This window comes from Ammospiza nelsoni, chromosome 26, assembly GCF_027579445.1.
Source record: "Ammospiza nelsoni isolate bAmmNel1 chromosome 26, bAmmNel1.pri, whole genome shotgun sequence".
Classification (NCBI taxonomy): domain Eukaryota; kingdom Metazoa; phylum Chordata; class Aves; order Passeriformes; family Passerellidae; genus Ammospiza; species Ammospiza nelsoni.
In genome coordinates, this window is record NC_080658.1 from 1376090 (window position 1) to 1395634 (window position 19545).

Genomic DNA, 19545 nt, shown 5'->3' on the forward strand with positions numbered 1-19545 from the left:
GGGAGGGACAGGCGGACAGCCGGCTCCTCCGCCACGTCCTGCCCGAGCTGTGCCAAGCCCGGCCAGGCAGCACTGGCGCCGGGTGGTTAATCCCTCCTGCGAGAGCTTAAAAATAAATATATATGTATTAATTCTGCGTGGAAAAAGGGCCTGGCCTGGGGTGGATCCCTGAATTTCAGGAATTGTTGCTATTTTGCAAGAGGGAAAAATTATAAAAGTAAAAAAAAAAAGAAAAAAAGAAAAAAAAAGGCAACATAAAATATTTAGAGCAAATCAGGCCCAACGTGTGAAAATTGACATTTATAATTTTTCAGGGTTTTTTAAAAAATCAATGGAGTTGTCAATGTGCTCCAGTCACAATTCTCCCAACGTGGTTTTGGGGCTTTTGTTACCAGCAAGGACACACTGGAGACCTGGGAATCAACCACAGACCCTGCAGCGGGTGGGCTGGAAATGGGGACCCCCCCCCCCCTAAATGCCACCCCCTCTCTCCTTGCCCTTCCCAGGCCTTCCTTTTGACCACGGGAATTTTTTTATTTGCTCTTACTTGTGTCAGTTAATATTTTTGGGGAATAAAGCCGCAGGTTTGGAGGTTTTTTGTTTACTTTTCTGCTTTTTCAGTGGCACTGCCAGCAGATGCCAGTGGATGGTGTGGAGGCATGTGATGCTGCAGGCGCTGGGGTTCTCCCTTTCCAGGACTGATCCCCCTCAGGAACTCCGTGCTCCCTCCCTCATTAGCAACCAATTAATCAGCATTTATCTCCCCCTCGTTTCTCCCGACCTTCCCTAATTCCCTCCCCGTTTCCCAGGGCTGAGGCGGGTTCAAAGAGGAGCTTGACCTAAATTCCCACCCCAGGCCGGGCTGGATCCTGCAGCAGTGACCTCGCTGCCATCTCCCGGGGAACAGCGAGCCCTTCCCGGGCTGGGGAGCGTCAACCAGGGCTGCAGGCAGATGCAGGCAGGGATGGCAGCCCTGGGGATGGCAGCGGCGTGGGCTGCCCACGAGAGGTGGCACAGGGACACAGCGACACAGGGACACGAGCTGGCCCTTGGGTTTGGAAGTGCCATCCGTGTGCTTCCCTCTCTGAAAAAGAGGAGGCAGCAGCTCTGCTGGGTTTGGGACAGGCTGGGGGCCACGCTGGGGCTTATCCCAGCCCTTCAGAGAGGGTTTGGGGCTCTGTTTGGGTCGAGGATGCTGCTCCCAGTTCCTGCCCCATGGACAGGCTGGGGGCCACGCTGGGGTTTATCCCAGCCCCTCAGAGAGAGTTTGGGGCTCTGTTTTGGGATCATGGATGCTGCTCTCAGTTCCTGCCCCATGGACAGGCTGGGAGCCACGCTGGGGTTTATCCCAGCCCCTCAGAGAGAGTTTGGGGCTCTGTTTGGGATCATGGATGCTGCTCCCAGTTCCTGCCCCATGGACAGCCTGGGGGCGAGCGGGCACGGCCCTTCCCACGGCCCCACCGGTGCCCCCCCCGTTCCTTAATGGGATTATGGATAATCGGGGTCAGCCCCGTGCCAGGGGCTGGGGGAAGGGCAGGGGCTGCTCTGGGTCCTGTGCCAGCAGCACTGGGTCAGGATATTCCCAATCCCCCTGGAACGGGGATCAGGATATTCCCAATCCCCCTGGAATGGGGATCAGGATATTCCCAATCCCCCTGGAACGGGGATCAGGATATTCCCAATCCCCCTGGAACAGTGATCAGGATATTCCCAATCCCCCTGGAACAGTGATCAGGATATTCCCAATCCCCCTGGAACGGGGACTGGGATATTCCCAATCCCCCTGGAACAGGGATCAGGATATTCCCAATCCCCCTGGAACAGGGATCAGGACATTCCCAATCCCCCTGGAACAGTGATCAGGACATTCCCAATCCCCCTGGAACGGGGACTGGGATATTCCCAATCCCCCTGGAACAGGGATCAGGATATTCCCAATCCCCCTGGAATGGGAATCAGGATATTCCCAATCCCCCTGGAAAGGGGATCAGGACATTCCCAATCCCCCTGGAATGGGGATCAGGATATTCCCAATCCCCCTGGAACAGTGATCAGGATATTCCCAATCCCCCTGGAATGGGAATCAGGACATTCCCAATCCCCCTGGAATGGGGACCAGGATATTCCCAATCCCCCTGGAACATGGATCAGGATATTCCCAATCCCCCTGGAACGGAGATCAGGATATTCCCAATCCCCCTGGAATGGGGACTGGGATATTCCCAATCCCCCAATTAATTCTCCTTTGGGAGGGAATTAAGGCTCCATCCCAGACAATTCCCAGCTGGAAAGAAAACCCCCGTTTCCTTTCTGATTTTATTAATTTGTTTATTAAAGCCCGATGCAGAGGTGTGGGGAAGGGAAGGAGAAACCCCCAAAGATCAAAACATTTTTATTTCAGACAAATAATTAATAAAACTAAACCAACCCAAACGTGAGGCAGCGCAGCCCTGGGTGTGGCTGCCCCTTCCCACCCCCCAATGCTGATTTTGAGGTCCCCTACTCTGATTTATGCAAAAATGAGCAAATTTGGAGCCTGATCTGGTGCTCTGCAACCTTGGTCACATCCAACCCTTGGAGCAGAACCAGCCCTGGCAGGATTGGGGCATCCCTTGGAGCAATCCCAAGGGAAATGGGGCAAAACACGGTGAGCAAGCAAGGGAAAAATCAAGGAAAACCTACATGGATTTACCTGAAACGCTATAAAAATAAAGAGGACTAATTAACTAATTAAGACTAACTTATCAGTTAAATGACGCTGCCAGACTGGTCCATCGAGTTTAGGCCCTGACCAGGATTCTCTAAAATCATCTTTTCTAGAAAATTCTAGGTTTTGCTATCATTCTCTAGTATATACACACACACACTTGGCCCCACTGCAGTGGGGGCACAACCAGCCAGAAAAATAAATTACAAACCCCCCCAGTAGCATCAAATATACAGATCACTCCTTGCAGCTACTCTTTTTTCTTTTTTTTTTCTTCTTTTTTTTTTCTATTTTTGAGGTACTTTTTCAGCTTTTTTTTTTTTTTTTTTTTAATTTTTGCTTGGCTCTAAGTGAATTTTACCTGCAGAAGCATCAGCATAACTGGAAGTATTTTTCTGTGTGTTTTAAGCATGATTGTTTTCATTGTAAATGTATAAACCCCCTTGCTGGGCTATTTACACCCTGGATCTGGGATGTGCAGTGGAGAAGCTGCCACCATCCTGTGGAGCAGGTGATGGAGAAAATGGGAAAAAGGCTCCACATGGTGATGGGTCTGTCCCAGCTTGTTCAAAGTTCATCTGGGGAGAGGGGCTGGGCTGGGGGGGCTCCCTGAGGAGGAGGAGGATGGTGGGAGAACTCCATCCTGCTGTATCTCTGTCCCTGCCTTCCTCCTCCTCCCTCCAGGGTCTTCCTCCAGCTCTTTCCCACGCTGGTGGTGGCCTTGGGGACAGGACAGTGTCACATCCACCTTGCCACGGGTGGCACATGGGGCCCGGCCAGCCCAGCCCCTTCCCCAGCAGGAGGAAGCAAAGTGGGGGTGAGATCACATCATCCAAAATAATTTTTAAAATAGACCCAAAAAAAAAAAAAAAAAAAAAAGGGAAAAAACAACAAAAAGGCTCCGTTCCCAAGGGTGGGCAGGTGGGGACTGTGTCCCCAGTCCTTGTTGGTGGCCCGGTGGCCTCAGGATGGCAGCAGTGCAGATGGCAGCGGGGCTGGGGGGGCGTTGGGGGCGCCCTTAGCTGGGCATCTGCACCTCGTTGTACACATCTGTCCCCTCTGCCTCGTCAAAGGTCACCACGGCGTCATCTGCGTCCAGCTGAGGGGAGTGGAGGCCATGAGGGGGACGGGATGGGACAGGATGGGGACAGGGACAGGGATGGGGACAGGATTGGGGACAGGAATGGGACAGGGACAGGGATGGGGACAAGATTGGGGACAGGGACAGGGATGGGGACAGGGATGGGACAGGGATGGGACAGGGATGGGACAGGGACAGGGATGGGACAGGGATGGGGACAGGGATGGGACAGGGACAGAGACAGGGACAGGGATGGGACAGGGATGGGACAGGGACAGGGATGGGGACAGGGATGGGACAGGGACAGGGATGGGGACAGGATTGGGGACAGGAATGGGACAGGGACAGGGATGGGGACAGGGATGGGACAGGGACAGGGATGGGACAGGGATGGGGACAGGATTGGGGACAGGGATGGGGACAGGGATGGGGACAGGATTGGGGACAGGGACAGGGATGGGGACAGGGATGGGGACAGGGACACTGATGGGGATGGTGTGGGAATAGGGGCTGGGATGGGGACAGGATTGGGGACAGGGATGGGACAGGGACACTGATGGGGACAGGAGGAAGGACAGGGACACTGACGGGGATGGTGTGGGAATAGGGGCTGGGATTGGGATGGGGACAGAAATGGGGACAGGATGGAGGACAGGGACACTGATGGGGACAGGAATGGGACAGGGACAGGGATGGGGACAGGAATGGGACAGGGACACTGATGGGGACAGCGATGGGGACAGGAGGGAGGACAGGGACACTGATGGGGACAGGAACGGGACAGGGACAGGGATGGGGACAGGATGGAGGACAGGGACACTGATGGGGACAGGAATGGGACAGGGACACTGATGGGGCTAGTGTGGGAATAGGAGCTGGGATGAGGCTGAGGAATGGGATGGAATGGGGACAGGATGGAGGACAGGGACACTGCTGGGGCTGGAGATGAGGGAGGGGCTGGGATGAGGCTGGGGAAAGGAATAGGATAGGGACAGGGATGGGGCAGGGATGGGGACACGGGTGGGAATGAGGGATGCAGATGGTGGCAGAGATGGGGATGGGGACAGAGGGAGGATGGAGACGGCGATGGGGAGGAGAACAGGGACAGGAATAAGGCAGAAATGGAGACGAGGACAGGAGCAGGAGCAGGGAGAGAGGTGGGGCTGGCACTGGGCTGGCAGTGCCAGGGCTGCGTACACATTTGAGCTCGATGTCCCGGAAGATCCTGGGCAGCAGGAAGCGCCGCAGGGGCACGGTGAGGATGAGGACAAAGGGCAGAGCCAGCGAGGCCGGCGTGGACTTCACCACCCACAGCACCACGAGGAAAACGATCTGGGTGAAGGTGAAGAGGTGCATCCTCCAAGTCTTCACCTGTGGGACGAGGAGCAGAGGGTTGAGGACAGGGACAGCGTCCCACATTGAGGACAGGGACAGTGTCCCACACCTTTGTGGGGTGTTGGCTGCTGGGGGAGCAGTGCAGGGTCCCACCCAGCAGTGCTGAAGGAGGAGTTGGCTCCCTGGGGAGCCCCAGGACACCCCAAACCCACAGCCCACTCACCCTGGTGACGTAGGGCTCATCAGGGTGGTACTTGGGGGGCTTCAGCAGGAGCAGGATGCGGTCAAAGAGCTGGATGCCGAAGAGGGAGGTGACCCCCATGTAGAGGAAGATGCCAAAGAGCACAGCCAGGGGGATGTACTTCAGGATGGGCTCCATCAGGATGGAGACGCCTGTGGGGGAGAAGGAGAGGTTGGGGAGAGTCCCTGGGGACCCCCGACCCTCGCTGCCCATCTGGGGACCCCTGCCCAGCTCACCAATGAGCACAGCCACCAGCAGGCCGCTGATGCGCTGCTCCTTGACCTCCAGGATCTGGGATTTGCCCCCCGGGGCCGAGGTCTTGCTCATGATGGTGAGGGCGTTGGCGTGGGTGATGGTGCGCACGGTGGTGGCACTGAGCCAGGGCATGCCAAAGAGGGCTGCCAGCCCCCCCATGGCCACGATCAGCAGCAGGTCCAGGTGGAAGCCGGTGCCCTTCACCAGCTTCCTCTCGGGCTTGCTGACGATGAGGCTGTGGGGACGCAGGGAGCAGTTGGTGACACAATGCCAGGGGAGGTCCCCTCCATCCCCAGCCCACCAGGCACCCCACAGCCCTCCCCTGCCCACATCCCCGTCCTCACGTGGTGATCTGTGTCTCGAGGAAGATGAGGATGAAGACCAGAAGGGCGGGAATCACGGAGGCAAACATCATCCAGATGGGGAAGGGGGTGGTGTCCCCCATGGGGTGGATGAACCAGCCCCGGGCGGTGGCGTTGGTGACCTGCAGCCCTTTGGGGACGCTGAGTTTCTGGAGGGCAGCAGAGATGGGACAATGAGGGGTGGGACACAGGGACGAGCACCCTCTCCCATGTCCCCATGTGGGGACACCCTTCCCCCCCAGCCCTGCCCTCCCAGACCTGGGTGTAGGTGTCATTGATGAAGAAATCGGCCAGTGCCATGATGAAGATGGAAATGGGCACCCCAAAGTCCCCGATCAGGCGCCGCACCTGTGGGGACAGCATGAGAAACCTGCAGGGCCCTTCATCCCGGGGGTCCCACCACCCCTTCCCCTGCAGGAACGGCCACTGAACCCCCAGATTTTGTCCCCCCTGGGCGCAGGGGGACCCTCACCTTGCCGGGCAGGAAGGAGCTGTTCTTGAACACGCGGAGGAAGTAGGCCAGGAAGAAGGTGCCAGCCATGAGCACCAGGGACAGCAGCGCCGTGTTGGGCTCGGGCACCCCGGGCTGCACCTCAGCCTGCACTCTGTATTCCCTCTTCAGTGGGTGTTGCTTGAAAATCTGGGGAGAGAAGGGGAGAGGGTGAGGGAGAGTGGGGATGGGGATGCTCTGCACCCCCCTGCCGTGGTGGGAGCCCTGTGGCAGCTTCCATGTGGGTTCAGGATGGCAACCAGGGGCTGGGAGAGGCTGAGAGCTCAGCACAGACTGAGCAGGGGGTGTTTTTGTGGTTTTGGAAGTGGGGACAGAGCAAGGGCTGCGTGGTGCAGTGGGGATGGACAAGTGTGCCCCAAAATCCCTCTGCAGAGAGAAGCGTGGATCACAGGATCACAGAACAGTCAGCACTGGAAGGGGCCTCATGAGCTGGGAAACACCTGGAAAAGGGGAGGCAGCACCAGGAGACTCCATCCCTCACCTGCATCCCACTGTTTCCATGGAAATCTGGGTGATAACCACAATCTGCAGCCCCCCACCCCCACCGTGGGACCCCGGTGCCCCTCACCGTGACCAGCTTGGAGAAGGTCTCGAAGATGAAGATGAGGGAGATGAGGAAGGAGAAGATCTCCTGCGTGTAGCGGGACAGGTAGCGCACCAGGAAGCTGCCCTCGCACGCCACCACCACCAGCACCAGCAGGATCAGCCAGAACCCGATCCAGACCCGTCCCACGATGTACTCCAGGCCATTGCTGCTGCAGAACTGGGCAGCCAGAGGGCACGGCCCTGTCAGGGTGTGGGCACCCAGCTGGGCTGGACCCCTGTGGCGTCACCCACCCAGCAGCACCTGCCTGGGAACCCCCCTAGGGTGTCACCCACACGGGGGCAGCTGGTTGGCATCACCCACCTGGTGTCACATCACCCCAGGGCCAGCACCTGGGTGGCTCTACCTGTGTGCTCTCACCCTTGGGTCATCACATGGGTGGCATCACCTTCATGTGCCATCCCCCTGTGCCATCCCCCACACAGCTGCACCCTGTCCCTGTCCCCATCCCCATCCCCATCCCTGTCCTGTCCCTGTCCTGTCCCTGTCCCCATCCCCATCCCCATCCCTGTCCTGTCCCTCTCCCTGTCCCTGTCCCCATCCCCATCCCCATCCCCATCCCTGTCCTGTCCCTGTCCCTGTCCCTGTCCCTGTCCCTGTCCCCATCCCCATCCCCATCCCTGTCCCTGTCCCTGTCCCCATCCCCATCCCTGTCCTGTCCCTCTCCCTGTCCCTGTCCCCATCCCCATCCCCATCCCTGTCCTGTCCCTGTCCCTGTCCCTGTCCCTGTCCCTGTCCCTGTCCCCATCCCCATCCCCATCCCCGTCCCTGTTCCTGTCCCAAAGCTGGTGGGGACACCCCAGCCTCACTGTGGGCACAGCTGGTGGCAGCTGGGAGGCACCCAGGGGCACAGGGGGCACCCACCGAGTAAAAGGCTTCCTCAAAGACCAGGAGGGGTCCCGAGAAGCCGACGACGAGGAGGGGCTGGGCGCTGAGGAGGCTGAAGAGCACGCACTGCACACAGGTGGAGATGAGCAGCTCTGACACCCCCATCATCCCCTTGGTCTTCTCACCTGGTGGGAGCGGAGCCGGTGGGTGCCGGGCTGGGGGGACAGCGCTGTGCCCCCACCCCACATCTCTGGGCACCGGGACTGGGGGGAAGAGCCCCCCTGGGCAGAGACACCCCCAGCCCCACACCCAGCTGGGGGGACAGCGCTGTGCCCACACCCCACATCTCTGGGCACCGGGACTGGGGGGAAGAGCCCCCCTGGGCAGAGACACCCCCAGCCCCACACCCAGCTGGGGAGACAGCGCTGTGCCCACACCCCACATCTCTGGGCACCGGGACTGGGGGGAAGAGCCCCCCTGGGCAGAGACACCCCCAGCCCCACACCCAGCTGCGGGGACATCCCCGTCCCCAGGAGCGCCCCCAGCCTGTCCCCCCATTACCCAGCAAGCCCCCGAAGGTGATGGCGGGGGACAGCGCCGCGAAGTAGATGAAGATGACGGCGGCCAGGCACTGGGGGTTCAGGGCATCCTTGATGTCGCTGAGGTATTTGGGGTAGCGGCGGCGGATGTCCCGCACCAGCCCCCCAAAGGGCCGCCCCGTCCTGCGCAGGGGGTCGTCATCCTCCTCAGCCGCCTCGTCCTTCCCTGGGGACACACCAGGTGCCCATGAGGGACCCCGTGTCCCAGGAGGGGGTCCCACCGGGCGCAGCGGATTGCGGGGGTCCCTGCCGTACCCAGATCCTTTAGGAAGTCCCCGATGTGCAGCCTCTCCAGGGGTTGGTAGCGCCGTCGGAGCAGCTCCCGCTGCAGCGGCACCAGGGCGCGGAGCAGCGGCTCGCTGGGGGCCTCGGTGGGCGGCAGGACGATGCTGGCGTCCAGGAAATCCTCCACGGCCCGCAGCAGCTCCTGCCGGCCCTCGGCCAGGTACGCGTCCCGGCGGAACACCTGCGGGGACACGGGCCGGGGACTGAGCCGTGGTGGGTGTCACCACGGGACACGGGGTGAGGGGGGACAGGGGGACACCCCAGAGCTTGGGGATAAGGGGACAGAGGGTGAGAGGGACATGGGGACACCCCAGAGCTTGGGGATAAGGAGACACAGGGCTTGGGGATAAGGGGACACAGGGAGAGGGGGACATGGGGACACCCCAGGGCTTGGGGATAAGGGGACACAGGGTGAGGGGGACGTGGGGACACCCCAGGGCTTGGGGATAAGGGGACACAGGGCTTGAGGATAAGGGAATGCAGGGAGAGGAGGACATGGGGACATCCCAGAGCTTGGGGATAAGGGGACACAGGGCTTGGGGATAAGGGGACATGGGGTAAGAGGGGATGTATGGACATCCCAGGGCTTGGGGATGTGGGGACACAGGGAGAGGAGGATGTGGGGACACCCCAAGGCTTGGAGATAAGAGGACACAGGGCTTGGGAACAAGAGGACACAGAGATGGGGATAAGGGGACACAGGGTGAGGAGGACGTGGGGACACCCCAGAGCTGGGGGATAAGGGGACACAGGGAGAGGGGGACATAGGGACACCCCAGAGCTGGGGGATAAGGGGACAGAGGGTGAGAGGGACATGGGGACACCCCAGGGCTTGGGGATAAGGGGACACAGGGCTTGGGGATAAGGGGACACAGGGAGAGGGGGACATGGGGACACCCCAGGGCTTGGGGATAAGGGGACATGGGGTAAGAGGGGATGTATGGACATCCCAGGGCTTGGGGATAAGGGGACACAGGGAGAGGGGGACATGGGGACACCCCAGAGCTGGGGGATAAGGGGACACAGGGCTTGGGGACGTGGGGACACCGGGCTTGGGGACGTGGGTTCACAGGGCTTGGGGATGAGGGGACACAGGGAGAGGGGGATAAGGGGACACCCCAGGGCTTGGGGATGAGGGGACACAGGGAGGTGAGGACACGGAGTCTTGGGAACATGGGGATCAGAGTGGGACGTGGCACAGGGGGACACGCTGCACCCCAGGTGCTCAGGGGTGGGTGGTGGCACTGGTGCTGGCCGTACCCTCTCGGACATCATGGTGCCGATGGCACGGCCGATCTCGTGGTAGCTGATCTGGGGCGTGTCGGGCCCCAGCACCACGACGAGGAAGCGGACGGGGATGGACACGTCAAGGACACCGTCCAGTGTCACCGCGTCCTTCAGGCGCACAAAGGCCAGCATGGGCTGCTCCAGGAAGGCTGCACAGCCTGGGGGGAGGATGGCACGGGACAGGGATCATGGGGGAGCATGCACAGGGACACAGGAGACGTGGGAGCACAGGGACACGGGGACAGCAAAACGTGGGGACATCAGGAATGGAGACGAGGTGACACAGAGGGGACAAGGAGAATGGGACAGGGGCACAAAGGGCACTGGGACAAAGGGGTAAGTGGGCGTGCAAGTACAGGGACGTGGGGCATGGGCACAGGGACACACAGACACACGGATGGGTGGGTATGGGAGTACAGGGACATTGGGACACGGGGACACAGGGACACAGGGACACACGGATGGGTGGGTATGGGAGTACAGGGACATTGGGACATGGGGACACAGGGCACATAGAGGCATGAGGACATGGGGACAAGGGACATGGGGAGAGGAACCCAGAGAGCAGCGCCGAGCAGCAGCAGGCGGCGGCGAGAGCTGAGGAGGGGGAGAGGCAAAAAAGGCACAAGAAAAGCAGCGTGTGAGCGAGCACAGCGAGGGGCACATGGCAAAGCACCCCCTGCACCCCAACCCTCCACCTGCACCCTGATCCCAGCCCAGCACCCAGCACCCAGCCCAGTACCCAGCACCCAGCACCCAGCCCAGCACCCAGCGCCCAGCACCCAGCGCCCAGCACCCAGCACCCAGCACCCAGCGCCCAGCGCCCAGCACCCAGCACCCAGCCCAGCACTCAGCACCCAGCACCCAGCACCCAGCACCCAGCGCCCAGCACCCAGCGCCCAGCACCCAGCACCCCCATCCTGCTGACCACTCACCCACAAGGACCAGGGTGGCCTCAGCACCCTCTGGGATCGTCTCCAGGAGTTGGGGTTTGGGGACCCCGCTCTGTTGCAGGCAGATGGAGGGCAGGAATCAGCCTTGGTGGCTGTCCCCTGTGGTCCCCTGTGTACCCTGCATGTCCCCCCTCTCTGCCCCTGTGTGTGCCACCCACCACCCCCTGCGTGTTCCCCTGCATCTCCCTCTCCATGCACGTCCCACTCTATCCCGTGACCCTCCTTCTGTTCCTTGTATGTCCCTCTCCACCTCCTGCATGTCCCCCACTATTCCTGAGTCCCCCTTCTGTCCCCAAAGTGTCCCCACTGTTCCCTGCGTGTGTGCGCGTGTGCACCTGCGTGTGCCACAGCGTGAGCGTACCCAGTGTGCATCTCCCACTCCCAGCCCGCACCCCAATGTCCCCAGCGCCCCCCGAGCCCCCTGTCCCCCTCACCTGCTCCTTCCCCGCCATCCTGCTCATCTCCACGGGCCGCTGCTCCCTCAGGAGAGGCCGCTCCACGTCGGCCCTGCCGGTGCCCGAGCGCTGCACCAGCGCCGGCGGCATCGTCCACACCGACTCGTCCTCGGTGGGGTGGCTGGGGACACGGGCGGGTGTCACACGCCCCGGCGCCCCCAACTGCTGCCCAGCACAGCCCCAGCCCCGGGGGTGCACGGGAACCCCCAAAGAGGGATGAGAGGCAGAGCTTTCCCACCCAGAGCCAAGCTCCAGCTCCCTGCACACACCGGGGAGGGTCCCAGAGCCCGGGACCCCCCGGGACCCCCACCCTGGCCGTACCTGTGGCGCAGGAGCAGCGTCCTCATGACATCGTCCCGGTCCTGCGGCTTCATCTGCCCCTCGTAGATGAGCTGGTCCAGCAGGATGTGGACGACGGCCGGCAGCGAGTTGGCCTCCAGGTTGAGGAGGATGGCACCTGTGGGGACAGCACTGTCACCATCCGGCCAGCGCAGGGCGCTCACCACCCTCCTGGTGGTCCTCGGAGCTGTCCCCACCTTTGCTCAGGGCCCGGCGGATCTCCAGGAGGCTGTGGTAGGTCAGGAAGGACAGATGGGGCTGGCTCCAGTCCCCGGACTCCTGGAAGTCCTCCTCCAGCCTGAGCCAGTGGCCGGCCTCCATCCAGCACAAGTCCTTTGCATTGTCCAGGACCAGCTCGTGCAGCTCCACGTATCCCTGCAGGCAGAGATGGAGGGGTCAGCACGTCCTGGTCACACTGTGACCCCCAGGACACTCAGCATCCCCCTCAGTGCCCCGTGAGCTTGGTCCCACGGTCACCACAGCCCACCCAGCCCCAGAATGGGGAGGCAATGGGGGTCCCTGGGGCAGCACCCACCTCATGGCTGTCCGGCTGGGACAGGAGCCTCCTGCTCCCTGCTGCCTCCAGGTCCACATCGGTCACGGACACAGCTGCAAGTGGAGCCACCAAGGTGTCAGCCCCAGCCCAAACCCCCTGCTTGAGGTGCCTCTACCATCACACCCATCCCAGCCCCTTTGGGGTCACCTGGACGTGTCCCCTTCTCCATCATCCCCACCCCAGCCCTGCTGGGCACTGTGGATGTGCCTCCCGTGTTGTCCCACCCCACACCCAGCTGGAGTTTGCCGGATGTGCCACTCTGCCATCTCTCGCCCTGCCCGTGCCCACCTCGGTCCCTCACATCCACCCTGGGGCAGGGTGACAGCCTGGGGACATCCCTGGAGCCGGGGTGAGGACAGGGCTCGTGGCACAGCCCCAGCACCGAGCACCGGAATGGGGACACGGGGACAGCACATCCCCGGCCAGCCTGACCCCCGCCGTGTCCCCATCCCCGTCCCCTGCCTACCTGCGGCCCCCCCTGCGCTCCCCATGTCCCCGCAGCGCCGTCCCTATAACGCGGGGACCGATCCCCGCGGCCGCCCCGTGCGCACCGTAAATCCCGCAGCCCTTCCTTTGCTGACAGTAAACACCGGCGCGGCTCCCGCCCGCCCGCTGTCACCCCACGGCGGGGACGGGCTCACCCCGCGTCCCTCCACCCCCGGCGGGGACCACCGCGGTCCCCTGGCCGTCCCCGGCCGTGTCACCCGCCCTGCGGGGCGATGCTGCAGGAGCCGCATCCCGCTCTGCCAGGGGAAGGATGCTGCGCCCTCGGGAGCGGGCGTGGGGCGCGTCCCCTGGCACCGTGTCCCCGACGGCGCTGGCCCTGGCACGCGGGCACGAGCGTGTCCCCGTCCCTGCCCGCCGCCACCGCCACCGAGCCGCCCGGCGCCAGCCGGCGTTCAGCCCCGAGCGGTTCTTGTCCTCACCCCAAACAAAGAGTTTATTTATCCGCAATCAGTGGGCGATTACGGGCAAGTGGCAGCGGTCACCCCGCGGCGCGCCCTGACGCCCGGGTGGGTGACAGTCCCCACGCGGGATGGGGGGACACGGGGGTGGGCAGCTCGGGGTGGGGGGGACGCCGGGGCCGGGCTTTGTCCCCCGGGGCCCCCGCGGTCACTCACGCTGCCCTTCGCCACGGCTGGGGGGGCCCGGGGGAGCCCCGGCCGAGCGCCGCTTCCCGTCCAGGTCATAAAATCCCCGGCGGCCGGGCAGATACTGGCTGCAAAACACACAGCGCGGGCACGGGGCTTCAGCGCGGGCACCGCGGGTGCCCCCAGCCTGCCCCGGGGTGCCAGCCCCGACCTGGGCACTCACCGCAGGGGATTCATCTCCTCGGCCCTGGCTCTCCACGCCTGCAGCGGGGACCCGATGCCAGCGCCGGCCCCTGCGCAGAACAGGGGGCAGCGTTACCCCGTCTGTGCCACCCCACGGTGACAAACAGCCCCTCGGGGTGGCAGCTCCGAAACAGCCGTGCCTGGGCGGGGGGTGCTGTGCGGCACCAGTGCCCACACTGCCCTCACCTCCCTCTCGGGGGGCTCAAGGAGCTTGGGTGTCCCCAGGCTCAGCCCCGCTCCGGGCACCCGCAGCTGGAGGTGGCACCTCAGAGGGACTCACTGCCCTGAGGGGGTGTCCCTGCCTGGCCCTGCTGCCGCTGCCACGCTGGCACCCGGGGAACGCGTCCGTGCAAGACCTGTGTGCTCATGCAACTCATCTGTGCCACCCATGCGACGTGCCTGCGCCATGCTGGCACCCATGCAGCGCCGTGCCGGTGTGCCATGCGTGCCCACCAGAAGCTGGCAGCCATGAAACACCTGTGCCCATGCACTGCTGGTGCCCATGCAGCACCGTGCCAATGAGTCATGCGTGCCCATGAGAAGCTGGCAGCCATGGAACACCTGTGCCCATGCATTGCTGGCACCCATGCAACGCAGTGCTAATGTGCCATGCGTGCCCACAAGAAGCTGGCAGCCATGAAACACCTGTGCCCACGCACTGCTGGTGCCCATGCAATGACCCTGAGCCATGCTGGTGTCCCTGCCCAGCGGCACCCACAAAACTCTGCCCACACAACGCCTGACCTTGAGCCACTGGTGGCCCTGCAACGCTGGCACCCAGCTGGCGCCAGTGCCCCTGTGGTGCCATCAGCCCTGCAAAGCTGTCACCCGTGTTATGCCGTGGTCACACATGCAACGCTGTCACCTCTGCCACATCGGAACCCATGCCCTGCCACGCCCCGCAGCGCTGGCACCCTGTGACACTGGTGCCCATGCAATGCCAGCCCCGTGGTGCCCACACCACCAGCGCCCCAGAGCCACTCACTGCTCATCTCGCCCAGCGACAGGTGGGAGCTCTTTAGCCCGGGGTCCTCGTAGCCTTCGGGGTCCAGGCTCCTCCTCATCCCCTCCTCGTAGGCCTCCTGCGGGACACAGACAGGGGTCAGCGGGCTGGGGCGCGCCGGGGCCGTGCCGGGGCCGTGCCGGGGCGCAGCGCGGAGCCGGGGCGGGGGCCGGGGGTCCCTACCTGGCCAGGCCCCTCCATGGCTCCGGGCTCGGCCCCCGCTGCCGCCTCGGCGCGTCCCGGCGCTCAGCCCGGTGCCACCATAACCCGGCGCTCTGCGGGGCGGGCACGGGGAAACGAGAGAGAACAAGTTAGCAGAGAGCAGGCAGGGCATCGCTCGGTGCCCCCGCGACGGTGGCGTTTGTCCCAAGGGCTGTTTGTCCCCGTGGCCGTTCCCGCAGCCCCTGCCCGCCCAACCCGCTCCCCACGGGCCGGGAGGGCCCGGGCTTGGGGGTCCCCAGGGAGGTCATGCCCTGCCCTGCCGCCGCACGGGATGGGAACGGACGTCAGGGCACGGCAGAGCTTCCCACCAGGGACGTGGCATGCTGCCCTGAGCCACCCGTGCCCACGCACGCCGTGCCCTGTGCTGGGGTCACAGCCGGGGTTGGGTCCCCTAGGGACCCACGCTCAGGGGCTGCGACCCCACACCACCCTCTCGTGTGTGGGTGGGGGTCCTGTATAGACCCAGGCATGTGTCTGGGGTCCTACACAGCCCCCTGCAGCCCCTTGCACCTGTATGAGGGCCCCATACAGTCCCACACACGGGGGTTGGGGTCCCAAATCCCCCACACACAGCCCCAGCCCCTGGCAGAGGGGAAAGGTAGAAGGGGGGAAACTGAGGCACAGCTGGACTCGCAGGACAGCTCAAACCCGGATGGGGTGAGCACCCCAAACCCACCCAGGGTGCTCAGCTGGGGAGGCCCCTCTGCCCCCCTTCCATCAGCCCCAGATCCCTGCAGCATGCAGTGCCCGCACCCCCTGTGACCCCTGTGTCCCCTGCGTGTCCCCTGCGTGTCCCCTGCGTGTCCCCTGCGTGTCCCCTGTGTCTCCTGTGACCCCTGTGTCTCCTGTGACCCCTGTGTCCTCTGTGTCCCCTCTGTGTCCCCTGTGTCCCGTGTGTCCCCTATGTCTCCTGTGTCCCTGTGTCCCCTGCGTGTCCCCTGCATGTTCCCCGTGTCCTCTGTGTGTCCCCTGTGACCCCAGTGTCCTCTGTATCCCCTGAGTGTCCCCTGTGACCCCTGTGTCCCCTGCGCTTCCCCTGCGTCCCCTGTGTCCCCTGGGTGTCCCCTACGTGTCCCCTGTGTCTCCTGTGACCCCTGTGTCCCCTGTGTGACCCCTGTGTCCCTGAGTGTCCCCTGCGCCCCCAAGCTGCCCCGGGGCTGTTCCGCGGCACAACCGCCAGGGGGCGCCCTGCCCGCACTGCGCCCCCCCCCGCCCCCCCCGGGGCAGCCCCGGAGGGACCCGGGGGGCTCCGGACCCCCCCCCTGTAACCCCCCCCATTGCTGCCCCCCGCCCGCCCCCGCCCCGAGTCGCTGAGGAGGGGTCCGGGACCCCCAAAGCCGCGGTTCCAGCCGCCCCCTGGGGACCCCCCGAGCCTGGGGGGCCGAGGGGCTCCGGCCGCCCCCCCAGCCCCCCCGGCCCGGTGACCCCGCTGGGGGCTCGGGGGCAAGGTCAGGGCAATGGGCGGCTTTGGGGGGATCCAGCCCCCCGCGATCTCACCAGGGTGATGCAGGAGCTCGCTCCCGGCCGGGGCTGGGGGAGCCGGGCTGGGGTCCCGGACACCCCGCGGGGGCCACGGGATCCCCGCTGGGGCCACGCGGGATCCCCGGCGGGGCGCGGGAGCCGCGGCGGGGCCACGGGATGGACGGCGAGCCTCTGACTCGGCCGTCTCCTTCCTGCCCCGCCTGGCCCCGGCACCGGCGGCCCCCGGCCCCCAGCCCGGCCTGCCCCGGGCCCCCCCGGCCCCCCCAGCCCGCCGGCGGCTCTTGCATCAGCCCGGTGCGCCGGGCTGTGCCCCGCTGATAACGCCCGACACCGGGCGTCGGCCCCTGCCCCGCTCCACCCGCTCTGCCCCACCGCGCCCCGGGCCGGGCTGCGGCACCGGGACCCGCGGGGGCTGCGGCACCGGCAGCGAGGTCACCGGGAGCCGCCGAACTCATCCCTGCCCCGCAGAGCCCCGGGCACGGCAGGACGGAGCTCGGTGCGGGGCTCCTGTCCCACACGGTGTGTGCGGGACGGAGCCCTCAGCCCCACACCGCACCGACAGCGCCGTCCCCGTGGGGTCCGCACATCCCCCGGCAGCCAGGGCGCGGCTGGGGTCCCCCTCAGTGGGTACAGCCCCATGGGGAACCCCCTCAATGGGTACAACCTCGTGGGGTCCCTTTCAGTGGGTACAGCCCGCCCCATGGGGTCCCCCTCAGTGGGTACAGCCCTATAGGGTCACCCTCAGTGGGTACAGCCCCATGGGGAATCCCTCAGTGGGTACAGCCCCATGGGGAATCCCTCAGTGGGTACAGCCCTATAGGGTCCCCCTCAGTGGGTACAGCCCTATAGGGTCACCCTCAGTGGGTACAGCCCCATGGGGAATCTCTCAGTGGGTACAATGCTATGGGGTCCCCCTCAGTGGGTACAGCCCCATGGGGCCCGTCCATCCATCCATCCATCCATCCATCCATCCATCCATCCATCCATCCATCCATCCATCCATCCCCTGCCAGGCTCAGGGCTGGGCTCGCCCCTCCCGCACCAAACGCCGCGCAGGGCTCAGCACGGAGCCCGCACACCCCCCCGCCAGCCCCGCACGGTCACCGGGATCCTTCCCGCGGCCACCGCGGCTCCGCGGAGCCCTGACATCCCTCAGCATCCCTGCGGCACGGCCGGGACCCCTCCTGCCTCCTGGCTGGGCTCCGTCTGGAGCCGGCGCATCCCGAACCTTTCACACAACCTGGGACTGCTCCTTCCCTCCGTGGGCCAGCCCCGGGGCTCCCGATGGAGTCCATACATCCCAGGCCGTCCCTGGCAGCGTATTTGGGATCTCTCATCCCGCAAAGCGCCCGGCACGGCTCAGCACGGAGCCCGCACATCCCAGGCCATCCACACCGCACTGCTGGCTCCCCATTGGAGCCCAAATCCCCCATCCCGCAGCACCTCCCACCCCAGCACCCCCCTGGGGCAGCCCAGGGTGCCCCCCCAGCCCCAGGTCCCCCCGTGTCCCCCCCGGCAGCCCCGGGGACACCCCGAGGTGACCCCGCACCTACCCCTGGGTGCCTCCGCCGGCCCTGCCGCGCTCTCTGTGCGGTGCCCGGGCTGTGAGCGCCGATGCCTGAGTCACGCTCACCTCCCTAATCTCGCCCCCCTCGGGCTCAGCCGGCCCCCCCGGGCCCCCCCGGAAAAACAAGGTTATCGGGGTGCAACATCTGCAAAACTGCGCCCCGCTTCAGCCCCGCCTGCTCCCGCTGTCCTCCTGTCCGTCCCTCGCCCAGCCCGGCACCCCCGAGCTGCTCCCGCTGCCCCCCCAATCTTGTTTACCTGGGGTTTCCCCGCAGGGAATTCCCGGGATCCCCCCGTGTCCCCCCTCCCTTCCCGCGGGGTTGGGGTGTTCTCGTTAAAAAAAAAAAAAAATTAAAAAAAAAAAGGGGGGTTCCTGGGGAGGTTCCCCGGGGAGGAGGAGCAGGGGGACACGGAATGGGGTGTCCCTGTGCGCCGTGGGATTGGGGGGCCCTGGAGAGGGGGGGATGCTTTGGAGGAGGGCAGGGGTGAGGGCACCCGTGGGCACACCTGTGTGTGAGAGGGGCCCGTGTCGCTGTGTGTGTGCGTGTGCTCACACCTGTGTACGTGTGTGCACACACACCTGTGTGTCTCTACATGTGCAGCCTTCCTGAAGGGATCTCAGGCCCAAAATCCCAATCCCAGGACAAGGTGGGTGAGCCTTGCACACACATACACACACATGCACACACCTGTGCACGCACCCGTGTTAGTGCCCACCCATGGGCACACTTGTGTGTGTGTGAGAGGGGCCCGTGGCCCTGTGTGTGTGTGTGCACACCTGTGCTCACACCTGTGGATGTGTGTGCACACAGATGTGTGTGTCTCTACATTTACAGCTTTCCTAAAAGGATCTCAGGCCCAAAATCCCAATTCCAGTCCCAGGGCGAGGTGGGTGAGCCTTGCACACACACACACACACACACACACATATACACACACACCTGTGCACACACACATTCCCATCCCACCCCTGGTCCCTGGGGACACCCACAGGGCCCCCTCACAGTGAGGTGACACCAGAGCTGTCCCCGCTGTGCCATCCAGCCTGGGGGCTCATGGCACACATTGGGGACCTGGTGGCACCCCCAGGGGACAGAGGGGTGGTGCTGGGTCTGGGTGTCCCGATAACAGCCCCGGCCTTATCTGGGCACTGCCAAGGGCTCCCCTCCCTGCCCAGCCTCGGGGATTTTGGGGGTCCCTCCCCGCCCTGTGCCCACCTGTCCCCCCCAGTCTCTTGGCATGGGCACAGCGGGCGTGTGGCACCCCGGTGGTGGGCACAGGGAGGTGGCACGTGTCCCCACTGGGGTGTCTGCGTGCTGAGGGTGACTGATTTATTTGGGGGCTGTTTGGTGGAGGTTTACGCTGCTGCTGCCGGATTCACCAGCCTTGTTCCCAATATCTCCGTCACAACGACGGGGAAACTGAGGCACGCTGAAGAACGCGGTGGGGGCGCTGCCCCTTGGCACCGCCACCCCCGCCCACCCCATGAAGGTGGTGGGATCAGACCCCCGGGAGATGGGGGGGTGATGCTCAGCCCCCC

The 19545-nt window shown here is 64.2% G+C and overlaps 2 protein-coding genes across 2 annotated transcripts; one reads left to right on the forward strand and one right to left on the reverse strand.

Annotated features, from left to right (window-relative positions):
• Positions 1 to 2302: 2302 nt before the first annotated feature.
• On the reverse strand, positions 2303 to 16559 carry SLC4A1 (solute carrier family 4 member 1 (Diego blood group)). The gene is made up of 22 exons (XM_059489063.1): positions 16455 to 16559; positions 14919 to 15010; positions 14718 to 14814; positions 13713 to 13782; positions 13520 to 13617; positions 12378 to 12451; positions 12040 to 12217; positions 11825 to 11960; positions 11483 to 11624; positions 11031 to 11100; positions 10069 to 10253; positions 8779 to 8989; positions 8486 to 8689; positions 7961 to 8109; positions 7061 to 7255; positions 6454 to 6621; positions 6240 to 6329; positions 5964 to 6130; positions 5601 to 5854; positions 5347 to 5516; positions 4986 to 5159; positions 2303 to 3806 (listed from the first exon to the last, which is right to left on the reverse strand). Exons 2-22 carry the CDS (start codon positions 14934 to 14936, stop codon positions 3726 to 3728), a joined length of 2931 nt encoding a protein of 976 aa, XP_059345046.1. The 5' UTR covers positions 14937 to 15010; positions 16455 to 16559; the 3' UTR covers positions 2303 to 3725.
• On the forward strand, positions 15610 to 18616 carry LOC132084013 (basic proline-rich protein-like). The gene is made up of 5 exons (XM_059489008.1): positions 15610 to 15614; positions 16104 to 16400; positions 16468 to 17066; positions 18102 to 18268; positions 18608 to 18616. Exons 1-5 carry the CDS (start codon positions 15610 to 15612, stop codon positions 18614 to 18616), a joined length of 1077 nt encoding a protein of 358 aa, XP_059344991.1.
• Positions 18617 to 19545: the final 929 nt, after the last annotated feature.